Source organism: Ischnura elegans, chromosome 5 (genome assembly GCF_921293095.1).
Source record: "Ischnura elegans chromosome 5, ioIscEleg1.1, whole genome shotgun sequence".
NCBI classification, from domain to species: domain Eukaryota; kingdom Metazoa; phylum Arthropoda; class Insecta; order Odonata; family Coenagrionidae; genus Ischnura; species Ischnura elegans.
In genome coordinates this window covers 59137227-59157354 of record NC_060250.1, presented here as the reverse complement: position 1 = coordinate 59157354, position 20128 = coordinate 59137227, and the positions used below count along the sequence as shown (strand labels likewise).

Genomic DNA, 20128 nt, shown 5'->3' with positions numbered 1-20128 from the left:
ATGTACCATTGCAGTGTTGGTCTCAATCTTTAAATGATATCACGAATGAAAATCAAAGAAAGGGAATAGCCAGCTTCTAGTATGCCAAAGAACTGGAAGATGGCATGAATCAAAATATTTTTCATGATCTCATTTTCATATTTAAATTGGGTTGTCATAAAACACCTTTTCTGTGGTTCGTCAACGTTGTGTGAGCCCCTCTGAAATACAGGTATTATTGATTTAGCTTCCACAATGCGTGTACTAGATGGTTTAAAAAATATCATTCTCACTAATTCCTCGTTCGTGTAACCACCATGCAAGTACGGGGTGCTGTTGTTGAGATATTAGTATCTTGAATCAAGTTCACAAGATTTTGGCGCGGCCATCAGGTAGAAAAGGCCTCCCTTCCGCATTTCAAACTAGCGTTGTCCGTCGTCTCCTTCCTAATTTCCCCCCTCTACTCTCCCCAATAAAATGCGGCCTTCCCCTCATCCCATTTCACCTTAGCCTCAAAGCCGCACTACACTGGCTCCCACGAACTGGTCTATTCTTGGCACTACTCCTGTTATGCCGCGGCCAAAGTGGAAGGCGAGTACCCCTCCAAGGTCCTCAACCCGCATTTGCTCAGTCTTCACCTCTTAGAAAGAAAAACAGGGGTAATAAGTAAATATCTAAACCTAAATCCTCTCTCTGCATCCTCAGTGTTTTGAGGTCTTATTTTATTACACCTATTATCTCAGGATATTACCTCTTCCTTGATCTTGCCCTATCTAATGATTATTAAAAACTGAAATTTATAATTACGAATAATACGCTTTTGTGTTGATACCGGGAATGAACGGCGCATGGCGTGCAGTAGAGGAATTTTATGAAGCGGTGGACATTTATAGAACTTAATCAACCTTACGGTGCCAAATCCGAGAAGATTTCGTCAATGTTAAGTGTAATGGAGAAAGTAAATTACTTAGACCCGATGCTTTCAGATTATATTTTTCATCCATTCAATTCTACGTCAGCATCAGGGGCTGATTTTTCGTACATTGCATGTGGCTAAGTTATAATTTTTGTCAATTGACTAGAATTTGCATGTAATAAATACAATTCTCGTGTCGCGGTTTTTTGTTTCCAAACTCCTCCGAAACGGCTGGACCGATTACTATGAAATTTGGCGTGTGTGTTCAGTAGGACTGAGAATATGTTGTAAACTATTTTTCATTCTTCACCAGGGCCCATGAGGCCCTGGATTGGGCCCTGAGTCATTTCCATAAGAAATACTTGTAAAGTTCGTTTTTAATGATTGCAGACCTTTTTCCTTTTGCATATTTAAATTAGTGATAATAGTCACATTAAGTTGAGACAGAAAAGAAATGCAAATTCTTATTCTTGCATTTGAATTTCATTTTCCACGTTATTTACGGTGAATTTAGAAAAAAACATCCAAAAAAAGCTAAATTTTTAGCGTTTTTGGCTTACTGTTCCCTTGTCGACCGTCAGTATTGTTTATGCCGTTTGAAATCTCTTTCTATCACCATAAATTATGGATGGCATGTTCCAAGGAGACGTATTACTACCACGAATCCCTATTATTCCGACAGATGTGCCAATTGAATACAAACGGGTTCAATTTCCAATTAGATTGGCATTCGCAATGACAAGTGTCAAGGCCAAAGGATGTCTTTTTGTGGCTTTAAGGCACACCGTGTTCTTCATACGGACAATTGTACGTGGCATGTTTACGCGTGGGTAAAGTATCCAGTTTGTTTTTTTTGGCCAAAGATAGATTTACTAATAATACCGTACACTCCATTGAACTAAGAGGCTGATAATGTTCTTTTTTAATACTCATAATTTTTGATAGAGATGTCATTTGAAATTTATTGATTACTTGCTGGCCACCCGGTGTTGCTCGGGAAGTATAGTACCCAGAGAAGTGGGAAACTTAGAAACGGGCAATTCATGGTCACATGGCAGGATTTTTAGGGAAAAGAGCAAAGCAGGTCTGATGATGGTATACATATGTAACTGCAAACAATGGAAACAATGATTTCTGTATATCGCGCACGGTATAAAATTACGCATGCCCCGGAAAAAATTATTGCACCAAGAGTATTAATAGGTAAGAGTAGAATCCTTTTAGATATGTTTTACCATAGAGTTATAATATACTTACTCAATGGTTTTACCAGACCGTGTCTAGGGTTTTGTCTACCCAGTAGGGTAAGCAACCACAGAAGTTGTATGACGTGACGTAACTAATGGTAATGAAATAAGGACGCAAAGGACGCGTCGGACACAACAAAGTAGCACTACGTGATTTGGGAGCATGATATGCAACTACGAACTAACTGTGGTTGATAAACTGACACCCTCTTTTATATATATAAAAGATAATAAAATTTCAATGAATTAAAAAAAATGGATGTTTACTGTTTTGTATCGGTCAACATCGTTCACAGCATCTTCCTCTTTCAGTCATATACCACATCTCCACACACTTACAATGACTTAGTTATTTTTTATTTGACCACCAAAATATTTACTAGAAATAATTTATATGGCAAAACAACGTTTTCCAGGTCAGCTAGTAGAAAAATAAAATTCACTTTGTACCTTCCACATTAACAATTTTTTTAGCACTGACCATGGGTTCGACACCCTAATGTCATTTTCGGGGTCAATGACGTAATAGTATGCAGTGCGTGGGAGGTGTAAGTAGTCGATTGTTTGTATGGAACGCACAATACATAGTGAATATAATTTCCCAATATCGTGGCTCCTCAAGGTGAAATCGGGAACGTAAAGCTGCTAAAATTTTCATAAAAAATTTAAGAATATTCGTTATAATGTTGAGATTCTCTGACGTAGTAATTCCATACTGCATGTGATATATGATGTTTTTCTGTATTAACTTGCTTTCCAAATAATACGTCTATTTTCATAACTCTAATATTTCTGTTAATTATTGCCTTATTGTTGTGTACAACGCATACTGCTTGGGGAGGGCAGCGGTTCAAACCCCCACACCCGAAAAGCTTGGGAGATACAGTCTCAAGCGTACCGTCAACAACTGAATTCTCCTAATTGTATCCCCACCCTAAGTGAACCCAGCGAATCATTTTTTCTGGCCTCAACTGTATTGATGTATATTTTTTTTTATCAATAAACGCGAATTTTTATGGAAATTCGTGAAATTTGGTTCTCTTTGATTGAAAACCTCGAATAAAAAATCAACCCAAAATCAAGCGTGATTAGTAGTACAATTGGGTTCAGGATCAGTGATACAAAGAATAATTGATTTCTTATGATTGGTTTTGATTGCGTTTTTCTTTGAACTTGAATTTATTTTGCCAAAACTGTGATAATACCATATATAAGTAAAGGTGTAACGATTACTGATACAAATTTGTTCGCTGATTTAATAGACGCGAATCAAATTATTCATATTGCTCCTCTATACACTATTTGAACTTAGAGAGAAAACAATTGCTAAATGGTCTTCATATTTGAGCTTGAACTGAGCTGCAATAACTGCAATCGATTCATGGAGCTTAGCGTGGAAATTCTCCGTAAATTATGCATATTTACAAAAAGGAAGTACGAAGAAGAGTGGGAGAAAAGAGAAATCTTCTAAAAACTCGAATTAGGTGGGGAGACCTTATCTGCCACATCATATGGCATGATGGCCTGATGAAGACAATTGCCGAAGAGCAAGTAGACGTGTAGAAAGGCAAAGGGCAGGCCCAAATGATAGGTTAACAGGAATTCATAAGAGAAGAAATACGTTATTATGAAAAAGGTAGAGATAAGAGAGAGGAGTTTAGAGCGGGCTCAAATCAATCTATAAATTGATGACTTTCGATGATGGTGATGTAATTATTTAGATTCTTTGTGTTAATTCGTCACAACTTGCTTGTTATAATTTTGACATCAGAAAAATTTTAACCGATTGCATAAGAGTGAGAAAACTTTCGCGTCTTGCTTTAAGTGTGATAATTGCTCGCCCTTAAAAACTCGCTGGATTCCGTTATTTGAACCAAATTGTCCATCTTTTTACATATTAATGGTTACCTTACAATGAGATTAAATGTCTTCCCAAAAACAACTTATCTCCTACATATTTTCAGCCTATCAACTGCTCAATCCATTTCATTTTAAAATGACTGTCCACAACCGGGTAGCTTTGCCTCATTTGCTCCGTTAAATGTAAAATGATAAATTCTGGGATCGAATCTACGACATACCTACACCACGTGCAAAGGTATCGTTCATCGGAAAGCAAATTTTGACGATATTCCTAATTCTATTCGCGAGTCTCCGATATCTTCGCTAAGCGCCGCATGAAAATATTTACCTTTATTTGAGAGCGATATTGCCGAGGAGATTAAGGTGTGTTTTGCATTTCATTTGCGTAACCAGGAAGAAGTTAATGGACGCCAGGTTTGAAGGTGATTTTAGATGGTGTAGCGGAGGGCGTTTGGGTGAGAGCAGAAGAGGATGGGGTGAGAGGATCGAAGCGAAGGGAATGCGGACTGAAATAGTTGGCGAGAGACGGTATGAGGAAGGGAAAACGTTGTCAGTTGGTTCTAGAGCTTTTTGGTCGTGCGAGAATTTATTTGCAATCAAGTCGCCAGTCAAGGAAAGGAGACTGATTCAAAATACGTTTCTTTTTCTGCTATTCCTTTAGTTTTCATAACCTCGCATAATACTCTCGAGAGATAAAATTTATTATTTGGCGTTATGAAGGTTTAAAAAAATATATACCGTCATTGTTACGTACAATACCGAAAAATTGCGAAAGCATAGAAACGGAAGGATAAGCTGAAAAATGAACCGCTTTTGAATTTATTTTTTTACTGACAACTTGACTACAAATTAGTTTTACCTTTTCAACTTATCATTCAAATATTACAGTACACACTACATCCATATTATTATATGCCCATACACGAATTTTGATTAAATCTGCGACCCTAAGAGTGTTTTTTGAATTCAGTTGGAATGACCCATACGAGGCGGAGTGCTCCCTAATTGAAGTGTAATAATTTCAACGACTCTATGAAATTTCAAATCAACGACTATATGAAATTTATACTAATTAAAGCCAATAGTAAACACAACAAAATAGTCTCTTTCAGCCAGTTTTATTCAATCAGATTTTTTGTGAAAAGGTGTTCCAAAAATTGTTTTATGCTGAACGATTGTGGAAATTAGCATTTAATGGGGATTGAATATTATAGTATAGTCACAGCTTTGTAACGGAATGATGGAATTACTTGAAGAGGCATTTACGATTTCTCTGTGCTCCTTACTCCCCCTGGTGAAAATGATGGCAAAGGCAGCAGTAACGCCCTGGAGGCTTTTTTGTCTGGGAGCCCAGACAATGGCCGCAATCAGTTTCCTCCTCCTGTGGTTCTTCATCTGGGCACGACATCCCTGGGCACATACTCTCAAATTTTTCATTCGACTTTGACTTTAAGCAGTCGGGAGTTTTACCCTTATTTGAGTCTGCGAGTGATGGAAAGCACGGACTTTGTTTGGATTGACCAGGCATGGTACTCTGACGGGAATTCGTGCTTGACATTAGTGATTGCCTTCCTCCTGTGGACCCGAAATTGTTCATACCGTAGCTCCGACGACCATTCGAATAACTAGATCTTCCCCCAGCTCCACTTCCTGGCCCAGTTGGAAGGTTGGGTGTAGTGCCCATACGTGAACTCCCTGGACCACTGTTGAAGCTACTCATGTACGAGCTCCGACGTTCACCTGTTTGTCCACTCGTATAGCCTGGTGACGAACTTCGGCCTTGGTTTCCGGCTCCGCTACCGCTCTGGCGCCTATAACCTCCATTATTTGAGTTGTTCATGTAATTACCGCTTTGATTTGTTCGTCCTCCATTCATGCAGCTTTGATTTCTAGAACCTCCATTTGAGTTGTACATATCATTCATGTTGGATGAACCTCCATTACAACCGTTTGAATATCCATTATTTCCATTACCCTTGCTCTTGAATTTATCACATGGATCCTGGGTCTTAAATTTATCGCATGGATTAGAATCCTTTTGGCTCTTAAATTTATCACATGGATTCTGGGTCTTGAACTTATCGCATGGATTAGAATCTTTCTGGCTCTTGAATTTATCGCATGGATTCTGGGTCTTGAACTTATCGCATGGATTAGAATCTTTCTGGTTCTTAAATTTGTCGCATGGATTCTGGCTCTTAAACCTATCGCATGGATTACTTTGTTTCGCACCGTTGGAACTCCCATTACACCCATTTCCGTTCCTCATATAATTGTCACGTGTATTTGGTGAGCTACCAAACTGGCCATTTTGTTGACATCCATTGGCGCCTGACGTGAAATTGTCGCACGAACTCCCTCCATTATACCCGTTCTGCCCTTTGGATCCATAATTTGAGTTGAAGGAGAAATTTTCACATGGGCTAGATTGACCTCCATTCATTCCATGGGAACATGTGTCCATACAACCTCCGCTTTGGCTGGACATGAAGTTGTCACAATCGTTCATTGGACCTGATCCATATCCGGACATAGTTTGCCTTTGCGACATTGATCCTCTTTGGAAACCTGAACTCCCATTCTGACTATTCATTCCTCTGAAGTCCGGCATAGTGCTTGGGCGTTGATTTGGCATCTTGGAGCTGGAGGGGTAATATTGTGTTGTGGCTGGCCTCATATTCGGACTTAGAGATCTTGCTCTCTCTCCATTATCTATGCCCAAACCGTTGGCAAAACGACTGGGCCTAATTTGAGTTCCTCCATGTGAAGCATTTCCCTCATGCACGGGACAGGAGCTATTCCCTCCGCGGTTGTAGCTCGTTCTGGCCCGATCAGCTGACTTGGGCCTCTCTCGGAAGGAGTCTCCATTGCGGCCATTACCACGGGATGAGTATCGATCTCCCTTCGAAATATGATCTAAACTTTTTCCTCTCTGGGCGTCCCACTTATCGTCGGACTGTAATAAAGTTGTATTAATGGCCGTATTAGTAATTATATTGATGGAAAACTAGGAGAGATTTACTTGAATTGACTGATAGATTTAACAGTGTTAATACCGATGGATGGTTTTGATTAGTATCCCTAGCAAAGTATGTGAACCATAATAAGTGACTTTATTTCTTAAGCTATTTGTTATTCATGAGCACATTTTTCATATCATATCCTACAGAGTTCTGAAAGTTAACTTCAAGTTTGCCAAATTAAAAAAACTCTGTAAAAAATTAGTATTTAATTTTAAATTTACTTTACCGTATAATTATCTTATTTAAGTTAAAAAGCAAGTATCAAGTTTATAGGTACTTTTCAAGGTATTTCTTCTTAAGTTTTACATAAATAAGGTAAGTTGAATAAAACATTCTTTTAAAAGTATTTATATGTAGCCTTTGGAATTTATAAGTTGATTCCTCGTGGTGGGGGTAAAAATAACGATATATACATTCAATAAATAGTTATTTAACTTTCACATAAAATTCCCCCATACACATATTTGCCTTCCTCGTAAAACGGAAGATTTCTTTTATAGTTTCTTAACTCCCTGATCCTGGCGACGTGAGAATAAATACTGGGTAATCTTATTGCCACCATACAAATATGCTATGGGTTTTCATTCTTGAGTTAGGAGTAGGAGGGAACACTCAAAATTAAAAATTGGTTTTCGTTACCTAAAACCAATAAGATATGAATGAAAAACACACAGGCCAATTTTCAGAGCTCAAATTCTATTTTTAATCGCGATAAGTAGGTTTAAAAGTCCGCTAGGAGCCTCGGCCACGCTCACAACGTGAAACGGATTTCTATTGGCTGACGCCGCGTGACATGTGAACCTCATGAAAGTCGAGTGAGTAACACTTAAAGAAACCTTAAACACACTGCGTTCGTATAAATAGTGGCCAAAAGTTTATCATCATGGCGAAGTAAAACATTAATTTTCTTCTGGCTGATTCCCGAAATGTACTGACCTAATTGACAGAGTCTCTGAACATTTTTTGTCTCAAAACGAATCATTTCATTGAATTTTCAATGAAATGATTCGTTTTGAAATAATGAAACTTTTTTAAAGATGATATATTTACAGTTTTGAGTGAGACGGTAGTCGTGGAAATTATCGTGGAGGCTTTAATTTGTGGACATAACGTCCTAAAATCCTTTACTTATTACCGATTTTTACCTTCTGGATGTAAATAATAAAATAAAACAACAAATCATCACAGTCAATATCTTTCCCATCCTAGCTGTTTTCTTCCCCTCTGAAGGGAGGAAATTCGGGGCTCTCTCCGCGTCTTTCGGGATTAGCATTCAAATTTCGTTGCAACAGCATTTTGTAAAAGTAGAGGCCTAGCTTTGGTCAATCTAAATGTTACTGGTAATTTTTCTAGTCAATTTCGTACTATAAAAAATGGCAAACAAGTGTCATCAAAATGAAAGGGTAACTCAGAGAGCTATTTGCATGAAAATATCCGTAAGTTCACTTATATTTACACCAGAGTTACACGTACAGTCTCTTTCAAAAGTTTAAGGGCAAAGTTTGTGGCTACTATTCTGCTTCGCAAGGAAATTTAGTATCCTTTAATCCTATCGTAGTTTTTTTTGCTGCGTTCGGCAAACATTTCGCTTGTGAGTGAATATATATGCACTCAAAGGGATAATTTATTTTATAACTGCAAATTTATGATTCCGCTTCTATTTATGTGGGGTTTAATGATTATTTCGCGTGGATTTACTGCATACTTGCACCGGTTTTCACCCTTACGTTAAAGTACTTATTGTATGGCTTTTCTCAAATGACGGCGGTGGCCTGGTGGGTAACGCTTAGAACTGGGCTTGTGAAGAATGAAGGGTCGAGACTGTCTCTCATAATTTTTTTAGCTCTTTTTCTTACTTATTTGCAGGTTTTGATCGTAATTTGATAATCGTAATTTCGCTGTCATTTCTATTATGCTTTCGTTAATGCTAATACGGATTTTAAAACTAAGAAAAAAAATGGTGTATAAAATCCTGGCGTTGGCGTTAACGTAGTTTGAAGTCTGGCGGAAGGACACATTACATTTTATTATTTGACAATTATTTTGTTTCGATTCATTTTTGTTCAAACTATTTGTTAGTATTGATTCAGTACGCACTTGCTTATGGTTTCTCTGTTTTTGTAAGACTTGCAAAGTTTGTTTATTATTTACTATTTGTGTTTATATTTATCAACCTGGCGGTACCTCCCGGTGTAAATTGGGCTTATTTCTTCTTTTTGTGAGTAATACAATATCGTAATATTTCCGGGAGTATAAATTTGAGATTATCATGCCTTACTTTCTACCATTTGACATTTCTTTAGGTCACCGTCGGAGACCCTTTCCGTTGCTGTGGTTGGCTTTTAATTCGCAAGATAGAAACAAAGAGTGAAAACCGGGGAAAATATGCAGTAAATGCACGCACAATAATCATTGAATCCAGCATAAATTGAAGCAGAACTATATATTTGGAATTCAAAAGGAAAGTTTCCCCGTTGAGTGCGTATATATTTCAGCAAATATGACATTTTTGCGATATGTGGCCAAAGACAACAAAAGGAATAATGGAAACTAAATCCCTTTGAGAAGCAGAAGTGACTTACATTAAAATGACCCTCTCAAATTCTATAACGGCCTCAGTGGCGTAACCAGGAATTTTGTTCGGGGGGCTCCAAAACCAGGGGAACAATAAAAAAAACAGGGTACGAAGTTGAGGGTTTTAAACTAATTTTAGCACTTTTCATAATCGAAAAAACTTCATTTTTCAAAGAAATATTTTGTTAATTCATGATTTTTCAATATTTTTGGTTTTCTTTTGCGATGCAAAGTACGTGTGCTTTTATCTTTCGGGTGCTGGGAGGCGGTCCGGACCCTCCTCCAGACCTCCCCCCTTCGCTACGCCACTGAACGACCTATTTCTGAAGGAATATGCTGCCTCCGCGCAGCGTCGTACCACCGCCTTCTTCGGTCTGGGTCGTTTGGCACCGCAAAAATACTTTTCTGGTGTTTAACGAGAGGTAAATTCACATCTCGGCACCCAACAATATACGTAAGGTTTCCTACCACTCCTTTAAAATTCTCCGTTTTATCTAATATTTATTTATACTCGAAATAATTTATACGACAATATAACCCTTATGCAAGCAATGCAGATATCGTGCGGTTCACACGTCATCAACTTGGCGTCGCCCGAGAAATGCGTTTTTGGCGCGGAATTCAAGTTGAAACTTCAAAATGCTTTAGGGGTGAAATTATTCAGCGGTAAAATTTGGTGATAGCCTTTCTTACACCCATTGCATTATAAATCAAACGTAATATTTGGTAGTGTAATCCCTTCTATTAGCTCCATGGTAGTCTCATAAGTACTAGTTTCAAGAATGGCTGTTATTTTTTACTCAATTATGTTCTTATCGAGCATGGATAGCCATTGCAATTATTGAGAACTCGAAAAATAATCCAAATGTATGAGAAATGGTCTATTTCACCTCATGCTCCTTTTCCTGGCTACTCACTTCCACTAAGCTCAGTGTTTTGAAATAACTAGTGGTAATTAAGGAGAAAAGGTGTTGAGACTTTTTCATTTCATGAAAATGTGTTTGATAAAATTATCTGTTTTTCTTCAATGCATAGTTGCAAACATGTCGCATTGAATGCGTCCTCATCATTCATGTCATCCAGGAGTACTCGTCGATTTAGCGATTTTTATTTTTCTTCTCACGTCCTTGAGTGGCATCTCTTTTGAAAGGGTTGCTCTACCTTTGAATGCTTAGAGGAATTACCGGTGTACCTACAGGGAGAGAATTGATTAGTATGGTAATTTAGGTGTTTAATGTTCTCATGTTGTCTCCTCATTATTCTATTACTGTTTCACAACGTATTTCCCATGAATTTTCAAAAGTTAATCACGCGGAAGGGACTGAATGGGCAACTACACGGGGCACTGTAATGTCTTATTTTTAGATTTCCTAATCGGAGATTAGGAAAATTTGATTGGCGGTGGAGATTTCAGTATAAATCTGATTCTTTCGTAATTTCTATGAGGGGATATTTTCAAATGGTTCTTTCATCCGTGAGATAATGTTTTGGGTTTTGAACCTCTATCTCGTTTAATCAAACTTGGACTTCATTTTCACCCGAGTGTTTTTTCTTCTTGCTCTGTGGACTAAAAATATTGAGCATATCTGGAAACATTTTTCTTTTAGCGTGACACTTATCTTAACCCTGAGTAAATACAATGAATTAAAACTTGACTATTCTTCACTGATATTCCGTAATCTGCCGCAGTAATGACTTCTATTTTCTCTGTCAAAGCTCTACCACTTCGTCTAAAAATATCTGTTTTCCTTTGGCTATAAACAGAGATACGGCAAATAGAGAAAGCTGTGCTCACAAAAATACTAGTCTTCTGCATCATAGTGATGTAAGTATATGGAGATAAGCTGTTACCTATAAATTAAAGAAACACAGTACATTGTACAATGTGAATTCAATGCTTGATTTTTAACTGCCTTGAGTGGCAGTGGTAGAAAGATAACTCCTACACGAGTGCCGACTGCTGAAACTCTGCGTGGAAAGAGCTTGCTATTTTATTGAAATTTTAACTTGATACTGTAAACTAAACTTCAATATAAGTGTGTATATGTGTATATATTCATATACATAAATAAAATTTAAAAATTAAAATATTCAACATGCTTACATTTTCTTGAACAAATTCTTCAAGCTCGTGAACTCGGGTCCGTAAAAATTTGAGCCCCTCTTCCGCTGTAGCCATTCGTTTTTGCCATGTGTCACTCCTTTCCTTTTCAAGTCTCTCCCGTTCTAGATCATAGCAGTTTTTCGTATCTGGATAGAAGGATTATAGTTAGTTAGTTGAAAAGTATAAATTTGGATTATTTTTGCTATAGAATGGGTTATTACCCAAAATTAATGAAATTGCTTAACATTTATTTCTAGTTTAAGTAATGCGGTCAATTCAGAAAGATTAGTACCCTTATTTACCAATTATTCTATACTTATTGGTTTATGGATGCAAAGTTCACGCACCAGGTTTCTTCCGACTACTTCTAAATGCTGATAGAATATTATATATTTAATATTTAATGTGGTTGGACTTTAGTCATCTACAAATTCATCATTTTTGAAATTTTAAACTTTCGCCATTGAGTGCCGTGCACACGGTCAGCGTCTCCGCGCATTTATATTATAAGGCAATGATTATTAATATCGCGGGAGAACATCTTGCAACTTGAAATCATCAATGAAGTTGTCGCTGGGAGGAGACGCCTGGGCGGCTTGAATGATTTAGTCTCTCTGTGCAACTGAGGTGGGTTCCAAGCTCGAATCCCTTTCTATCTCATTTCGCCTATCCTACCTAAGATTATCTTCTTTTCATTTACCTAAACTGTTTACCTCCATAGTGTTGTCTGGATAAATCTACATCACCTCCAATCTACATTATGTTTGTTTTCAAGCCCTCGATCGTTCGTGAAGAGTCAAAAATATTTTTCTGACTGGTTGAATTTTTGTAATCATTTTATAAACACGAAAAGAAAACCTCGCGAGATATCACAATATCGTGTTGATACTATGTCTTGAGAAATCATGCGAAATAAAACGTGCCCTATTTATCTCTGATAAAGGTAATGAAGTAGTCCACATTTTATGTTGAAATGAATATTTTCATGAAATAAGTTGTTGGATAATATGTAGAGGCCCGTGAAAGTGGTTTTATTTTTTGCTAAAATTCGTTTTAAAACCATGTGATTTCGGTGTTATAGAAAATCTTGGCGGTGTTATTATAATGTTACATTTTTCCCGGTGTATAGGCGTTTTATTATTTTATGGTACTTGTTTCATTAATACCTATACTTTTATTAAGCATTTTACTTAACATTTAACACAATTTCGATAGCACAAAATTTCTGATAAAACAACATGAAAGAAGTGGTTCAGTTTATATTGGTTCAAGGTATATGAATGGTTCAAGTATGTAGTCTTAGCTAATACAATCAGCAAACGGCAAAATCCCCACTACCTTATGTGTGTATACTTCGAGAGCCATTCCGGGATTTTTGCATCGTCAAGTTTCTCTACACTAAATAAAGCCTTTAAAAATGCTTCTGTAGTAGCAACAACAAGCTCCTCCTTTCCTTTCTTTGAGTGAGTGACTGTGTGTTCAAATGATAGCTGTCGTTTTGTGGGTCCCCTTTCTTTCGCACGTTTATGAGTATCGCTACTGATGTGCTTTAACAAAGTGTCACACCTTTTGAATTAAAATCTTTTATCACAAACTTTGCACAATAATACTCTGTCTTTCACATAACATCCTTCTCAACTAAATTCACTTACCCTGGTGTGAAGAGTATCACTAGCTTTTGGCATTTTAAAATCCCTATCCTTCGTTCAATATTGAAAGCTGGAACTACGATAGAAAAAACAGTCTAACCCCAAAACACAACCTATCACGGTGGTGTTTTCAAACTGAGTGCTGGCTAGCTGCAGTACTGTATAACTTACAAATTGTCTGAAATGTTTCATGTCGTGGGTTCCCTTTCGATACCCCTCACCCAGGTGTTGAGGGAAGATGGGACAGCAGCTAGATACAACAAAGTCGCTTAGTTTTGATTACAGCTGTTGCCTATCAGTCAGGAAAGACAGAGAAAGAAGCGCACATAACAAAACATAATCGGATTCAAAGAAACTTGAAAAATTATTTCCCATTTATCGATCCTGAAGCATCTAGAATGAGACGCTTTCTCACCTGAAGAATTAGGTATTAGATTTGGCCAATGTCGAAATGATTTTTTTGCATTGTAGCTCAGAGGAGAGCTGAATATTCGACGATCCGTCTGCAAATAAGGAGAATCCCCTCTCCTCCTATCCTTCCTGTTCCTTCCTTCCCTTCTCCCAACTGCTAGCGCTTCGTGCTTTCAAATAACCTTACGTGTCTATGGATGTCTTAAGACGAATCGAACCGCGCAGTTAACGCACGGTGCCGTTGACGGCCGCCATGGTCACCACGGCGTCCATTTCAATCCGGCCTGGCGGTGCGCCGTGTACGGCGCGAAATACAGGCAGTGCTACATTGAGGCCGCTTTCTGACGAAACGACTTTTCGCCGGCCGCCGCTCACGTCACGACGCCGTGAAATTCAGGCCGCTTTCAGACGAGACGACTCTGCCACGCTGTGGGCCGTGCCGTGAACGGCGGCCCGGTCCCAGCCAGCGGCCGTGTTTAAGTCAACGAAATTGTTACATTAGACCCATACTCAAGGTAATCCTGCAACAAGTTATCCAATAACGCAGTCTAATGCGCCGCGGTGAGTCGCCGGAATTACTGCTCGGCATTGACGCGTATCGGGCGTGTGAGCTTGTATTTCCGCTCCTCCGCGGCCGCGCTAAATTTCTTTCCGCGCATTTTTAATTCATAATATCTAATTCTTCAGGTAAGAAAAAGGCAGTGATAAATTTAACGGAAATTCTGGCGGATAAATCACCACAGTGCGCGATATTACGCGGATGCGCGAGACTAAACGAGCCTATTGACCTTGGAATCGTAATGAGATAGAGCAAATGAACGTCGGCAGCGTTAAACAATGAAGGCTTATGTTTTAATAGATTACGACTCATTGCATATGATTTTTTCGCTAATCCACCTAAAATCGCAAATAACGCGAAATTTCGTTTTAAATAACCGATTTCGCGTTATTTCGCGATATGGCGTCTCGCGAAATTCACGGACCTCTAATAATATGGTGACTGATCTATACATTGTTAAGAAAATCCGGTGAATCTTTCTAGCAGACTGTAACCCTATTCTAAATTGACATTTTCGACATTGCTAGCTTGCACGATTTTTTCTGCTCAGTATTTATTTTACTAGTTGAGAGCGGGAGCTATATATTAACGTCCTGTGGCACCGCTTCTCCTATATGATTATTTATTCGATTCAAATTATTGTTAAATTTCCATTAAACGCTGAGAAAAATTCACATTTAATTCAACATATTTTATTGGCTACGATGATCATGAAAAATCTATGGAATAAAAGTTTTATCCATCCATTGCCTCTAAGATTTTAGGGGATTATTCAGGGCACTTGGTAACATAAATGAAACGTACTAGTAGTTGTTATTAGTTCGATATGAGCGTATTTTAACTATCAAAGATGCATGATATTGTTCTTCAATGATGTTATTTTGAGATACCCTACACATAAATGCATTAAATGCGTTAGAATTTCGAGAAAAATATGCATGTGGTGGTATATGTTCATTGATTATTGCTTCACTATCGTACGATATAAATTAAAAATCAATGGAATCAAAAAGCTATTACAATAACTATTTTAAGGCCATCACCGTTAAAGCATTATTTTCCTTCAATTATTTTCTGTATGAATGAATATCAATTGATCGTCTACAATATGTTCGACTGGAATTAAACCTCTACCAACAATTAGACCTTACGGATAACTTTGGAACCTAAGTTAAAGAAAATGTAAATGTATATTATTTGAAGAGATTTCACATGGAGGAAAGAATTCACCTGTTATTTATATTCGACGTTAGTTATTCGTTGCAGTTGTGTCGCGTAAATGGCATTTAATAATTAAGGCTCTTTCTCGAACCTATGTCAGTGAATGTTTTCCTTTTTGCAAGGAAACAATAACGCAGAATGCTTAGCTCTTTTTGTCGACTGCTATAATGGCCTAATTTTTGCAATCAATACAAGCACCACTGCAGCAAAATTTCAAAACAGGTGAGTCCCGTTCATTAAAGTATTCTATTTGGTATTTAAACTTCCATGGTCACTAGTGTGACGGCACCGACAAGGTCGCGTGCAGTCCAGTAATTTGAAACATATCTGTTATTTTAGTGTTCAATATCGCATGAATTAGATAGCTTCTGACAATATTCCTAATTTAACCCCCATATTCTCAATTGGTTGATTTTCTAGGAATGCCTAGACATTTCCCAAACGTTTTATCTAACCTGGTAACGGCCCTGTTTTTAACTATTATCTGCGTGTCAAATGATCAACTGTTTAGTTATTGTATCTGTGACCCTGAGCCGCGACCTTAACTTTCATACCTAATTGCGATTTTATAGAGAGACTATCGTAAATTTTATGTGGGGTCTCTCGGCACAAGTAAAACTGAGTGACGGACATGATAGTATGTAAAAATAACATTTTTCGTATCGCTATGGTAGCAGTTACGTCTTCGTTTGTACCTAATATATCCTTCAGACGATCCTCCTGGCCCATGTCTTCGGGGGGCGGTAGCCTCCGGTCCTGGCAACAGGGTTCCTTCTCCTTTTGGGCATCACATGGCTTTCTGCCGCCGGTTGCTCCTTCCCCATCCCAGGCCGCCGCATTCGAATCTCTAAAGCTCATTCGCTGACCCCCTACGGCGCCAGATCCTTCACGTCGCTGGCTGAGTGATCTAGTCCTTTCCTTTTCACTAGCGCATGGATCTCCGCGGGATTGGCCCAGTGATCTAGCTCTGTCCCTGCTTCCAGCATCAGGATCTTCAATCTGCCGGTATTGCGACCTGCCTCTATCTCTGACCCCAGCGCATGAGTCCTGTCTTAGTCGGCTACTAGACCTATCCCGTACCCCAGCGCAGGGGTCCTGTCCTTGTCGACCACTATCCCGTACCCCAGCGCAGGGGTCCTGTCCTTGTCGACTACTAGACATATCCCTACCCGTGGTTCCAGCGCAAGAATCTTCCCTCCCATATCCCCCTCTGTGACTAATATTTGCGCATGGGTCTCTATTCTCATTGCTCATAATTCCTGCGCATGGATCTTTGGCTTTATCGTCCTTATATTTTGCACATGGGTCCTCAGATTTGGATTTGAACTGGGCGCAAGGATCTTCCTCCTTGGCCGAAAGATTAGCACAAGGGTCTTTGTCCTCTATACTCATCAGACCAGCGCAAGGGTCGTCATCTTTTTTGGCCAACAGATCTGCACAAGGGTCTTTTTCCTCTGCTGACTTCTGGTCTGCCTCCCCCTCGCAGGCCTCTTTTCCTGCATCCTCTTCGTTTTCACCTGCCCCTTCCTCCGCGGCCCCCTCACCCGACCCCTCTCCCTCGGCAGCGCCCTCGGTTGCATCCCCGGTACCATCAGCATCATCTTTTTCAGTATCTTCCGCACCCTCTTTGTCTTCGCCTTCTTCACCCTCGGCACCCTCTTTGTCAGCAACTTCACCTTCCGTGCCTACCTCCCCAGGGGCTCCGTCTGCCGTCTCTCCTTCTGGTGCCTCCTCCTCATCTCCTTTCTCCCCCTCTACTCCAGCTTCGCCCTCTCCTTTCTCCTCTCCCTCCCCCTCGCCTCCTGGCTCCTCTCCCTCTTCGGGGTCGTCCCTACTAACCGTAGCCCACGCAACCGTAAATATTTTCCTGCTGTGCAAAGGTTGTGTATCCGTGAGTAAAATTCTTTGCGTTAACGAGTGGAATAATTCATTCTTAGCGTCAAGTTTAACCCCCGTGCCAACCCAGGCATCCCCTCCGCCCAAATCTGATGCGTTACGTCTCTTAGTTGCACTCACAGTGATCTTAGCCTTACTGTTAGTCGCCTGCAACGGTTCTTCAGAGCATCCGTCCTCATCCCAAGAATAGGAATCCGAGCACTCGGCATCCTCTTGACAGTCGAAATCATCATCGTCAGGTGGACAATCTCCTGTATCCATCGTCGGACAATCGGGTCTGGCTACGGGACACTGAAATTCTATCTTCTTAGGAGTGGGAAAAAATAGCCACTTCACCGCAAGAGAAGCGAGAAGAAGAATTATAAGGGCAGCAAAGATCTCGCAATTAGTTGCGCGGTATGTATTGGTTCTGGCGAAAGAGATAGTTTCCTTTTTTACTGTTTCTTTACACTCTGAAATGAAAAAAGAGATTATGAACATTTTTTTGGTGATAGCGGTGTTTCAGCTTGTGGCAGGCCCGCCGAGACGAGGGGCATAGGGGCGCTGAACATAATGTATGGAGTGGATACATACCAGTGCTTAACCCCGAGGCCCAACCCGACTCTCAGCGGCCCTGGATTTAGATGATTTTAACTTGAAAACACTAGTCATACTTTAGACAACATTCAGCTTTTGGTCAATGTGTGCGGCACAATGATATTTTTGGAAAACATTTTCATGCACTTGCCATTCACTTTCAGAACTTTTTATTCACCTGTTGAATAATCATGGACTTTCTCTCAGTAATTAAGCTCATGGACATTGCATTAAGGGCCACTACACAATTTAAGATAAGTTGATGGTTAAGTTTAAGAAGATTAAATGAAAAGGATGACACTGACAGATGCGTGATTTCCAAGTACCATTTTTGAAGTTGTGGTAAAAAAGATCGAGTTTTGATCGCACTATTTCTTAAAGAGCCATGTTTTTTCACCGAGCTATCTATTAGTTCTACGGTTGATTGCTAAAGGATTATCTTTAAGTAATAGAGGCGTTACACAGAAGAAATTTTATAAATAAATTAGGGAGAATAAAGTAAGTGGATTTTACACTCTTAGTGTTAAGAAAATTCTAATTAGGAGTGATAGTTAACGAGCGTAATGAAAGGTGCCTGTGGCAGATCATAATTTTGGTATGTCAAATTCCTCAATCCCTTAAGAATTGCGATGAGTACTCATTCAGGTCTTAACAATCCCATACTTATTACCGAAGATTTTCCCGGAAATGTAAAACCTGGGTAGGATATAAATTTACTCCACCCGAAGCGATGCTGATGTTCAGGCATTTAATCTCAGGTTGTGCTTTAAAATTCTCTGATTGCTAATCACTAGTATTATGACTACCTCTTGAAGCTCAATTCTTTCACCATTATATTAAGTACCATTAGAAATAAATCTTCCCAACCTCCGTTAAATTAAGATTCAATTGCATAAAAAACGTAGGAAGAATTTACGTGAAATTGCCATGCACCTATTCATTGTTATTGAAATTCTTCGTTAACTGGCAGATCGAAACCCAAATGATGAAGGATGAAGTTGATCACAACCGGAAAGGTATACTTTAATTATTGTATTTTAAAGTGAAATTGAAAAATAATTACGGACCTACATTGCAGTTAACCTCCTTTTCAAGAGGTCTATGGATTTCTATCGAGGATGCAGTTCAATAATGCAATTGGGTCAACGTATGCGTGAGAACTATCTCCTCTGGAGTATGCACAGTTTACTAACGAAGACATATAATGCAAAATATTTTGACTTTCACTTACCTTGAATACCATTTCGTTCTATCTTGCATTCGGCTGTGACTATGGTGGGCTGACAGATGAGATACACTATTGCTACAATTATAATTTTGGGACAAATTTTGAAATTATGAACATAGTTCCTTAAAAGAGCTTGCTCTTACCATGAAAAATATGAAATTTAATTTGAATTATCAGAACTTACTTAAAATTTTGATAATGAGAGGCATTGCATCCTTCTGCCTTTAACTACATAACAGTATCGTTAATCAAAACAGCAACGGCAACAATGATAAAATGCTTGCTCGGGAAAACTTATCCGGCTTTGAATACGGAAATATCAATGATTGTGAATCGTTGCTCTTATTTTACCTTGCCATTTTAGTGATTGAATCTGAGAGGCCATAATTAGTCATTGTCTTAGTTCTCGCCGTAAAAACTATTTGTTTTATGTACTGCCATTAACTCTGCGTAGGGGAAGGGCCCATCGTGATGATTTTCTGTCGCGAAAAATCGTAGTGGCGCTCTCCGATGTTTATTTCTGTTTCCGTTTTGTTATGGATCTCAAAATAGGTGACAGATCATGCAGATAAATGTAAGTATCTATTTCACTACCGAAATCCATATTTCATGCGTTCAGAGTTTTTTAGATAATGCAGAAATGAATCCAATTCTGATTTTTTTTACATCTGGTTCTCCTTCCTCCGGCCACCTCCGGACAAATCCGTCCTTACTCGAAACTATATGGATGGCGAGTTAATCGCGAAAAACCGGCGAACTCAGTCGATGCGGTTATGTCAATATGCATCTTCAAAATTCGCGGGCAAAGTACAAAATATTGCATAGTTTACATTTAACACTCGTTGTGTCTCAATTACTCCTGGATGGGCTATGATTTTGTTC

General features: G+C 38.9%; 1 protein-coding gene and 1 long non-coding RNA gene across 2 annotated transcripts; both read right to left on the bottom strand.

The window, feature by feature from the left end:
* Positions 1-5104: 5104 nt before the first annotated feature.
* On the bottom strand, positions 5105-17703 carry LOC124159702. Its single transcript, XM_046535612.1, has 3 exons — positions 16242-17703; positions 11707-11852; positions 5105-6961 (listed from the first exon to the last, which is right to left on the bottom strand). The coding sequence occupies exons 1-3, from the start codon at positions 17701-17703 to the stop codon at positions 5288-5290; spliced, it is 3282 nt and encodes a 1093-aa protein (XP_046391568.1). The 3' UTR covers positions 5105-5287.
* A 99-nt stretch (positions 17704-17802) lies between these two features.
* Positions 17803-19441, bottom strand: LOC124158942. Its single transcript, XR_006864889.1, has 4 exons — positions 19431-19441; positions 19250-19321; positions 18016-18196; positions 17803-17894 (listed from the first exon to the last, which is right to left on the bottom strand). It is a non-coding gene; the product is annotated as an uncharacterized LOC124158942 (long non-coding RNA).
* Between the last annotated feature and the right edge of the window lie 687 nt (positions 19442-20128).

What these genes read in the sequence shown, in the direction of transcription:
- LOC124159702 (XM_046535612.1), bottom strand. Translation starts at nt 17,703, where the DNA reads ATGGATACAGGAGATTGTCCACCTGACGATGATGATTTCGACTGTCAA. An exon ending in TCGTCTGAAGGATATATTAG is followed by an intron (nt 11,853 to 16,241) that starts GTACAAACGAAG and finishes CCTTCTATCCAG; the next exon opens with ATACGAAAAACTGCTATGAT. An exon ending in AAGAATTTGTTCAAGAAAAT is followed by an intron (nt 6,962 to 11,706) that starts GTAAGCATGTTG and finishes ACTTTATTACAG; the next exon opens with TCCGACGATAAGTGGGACGC.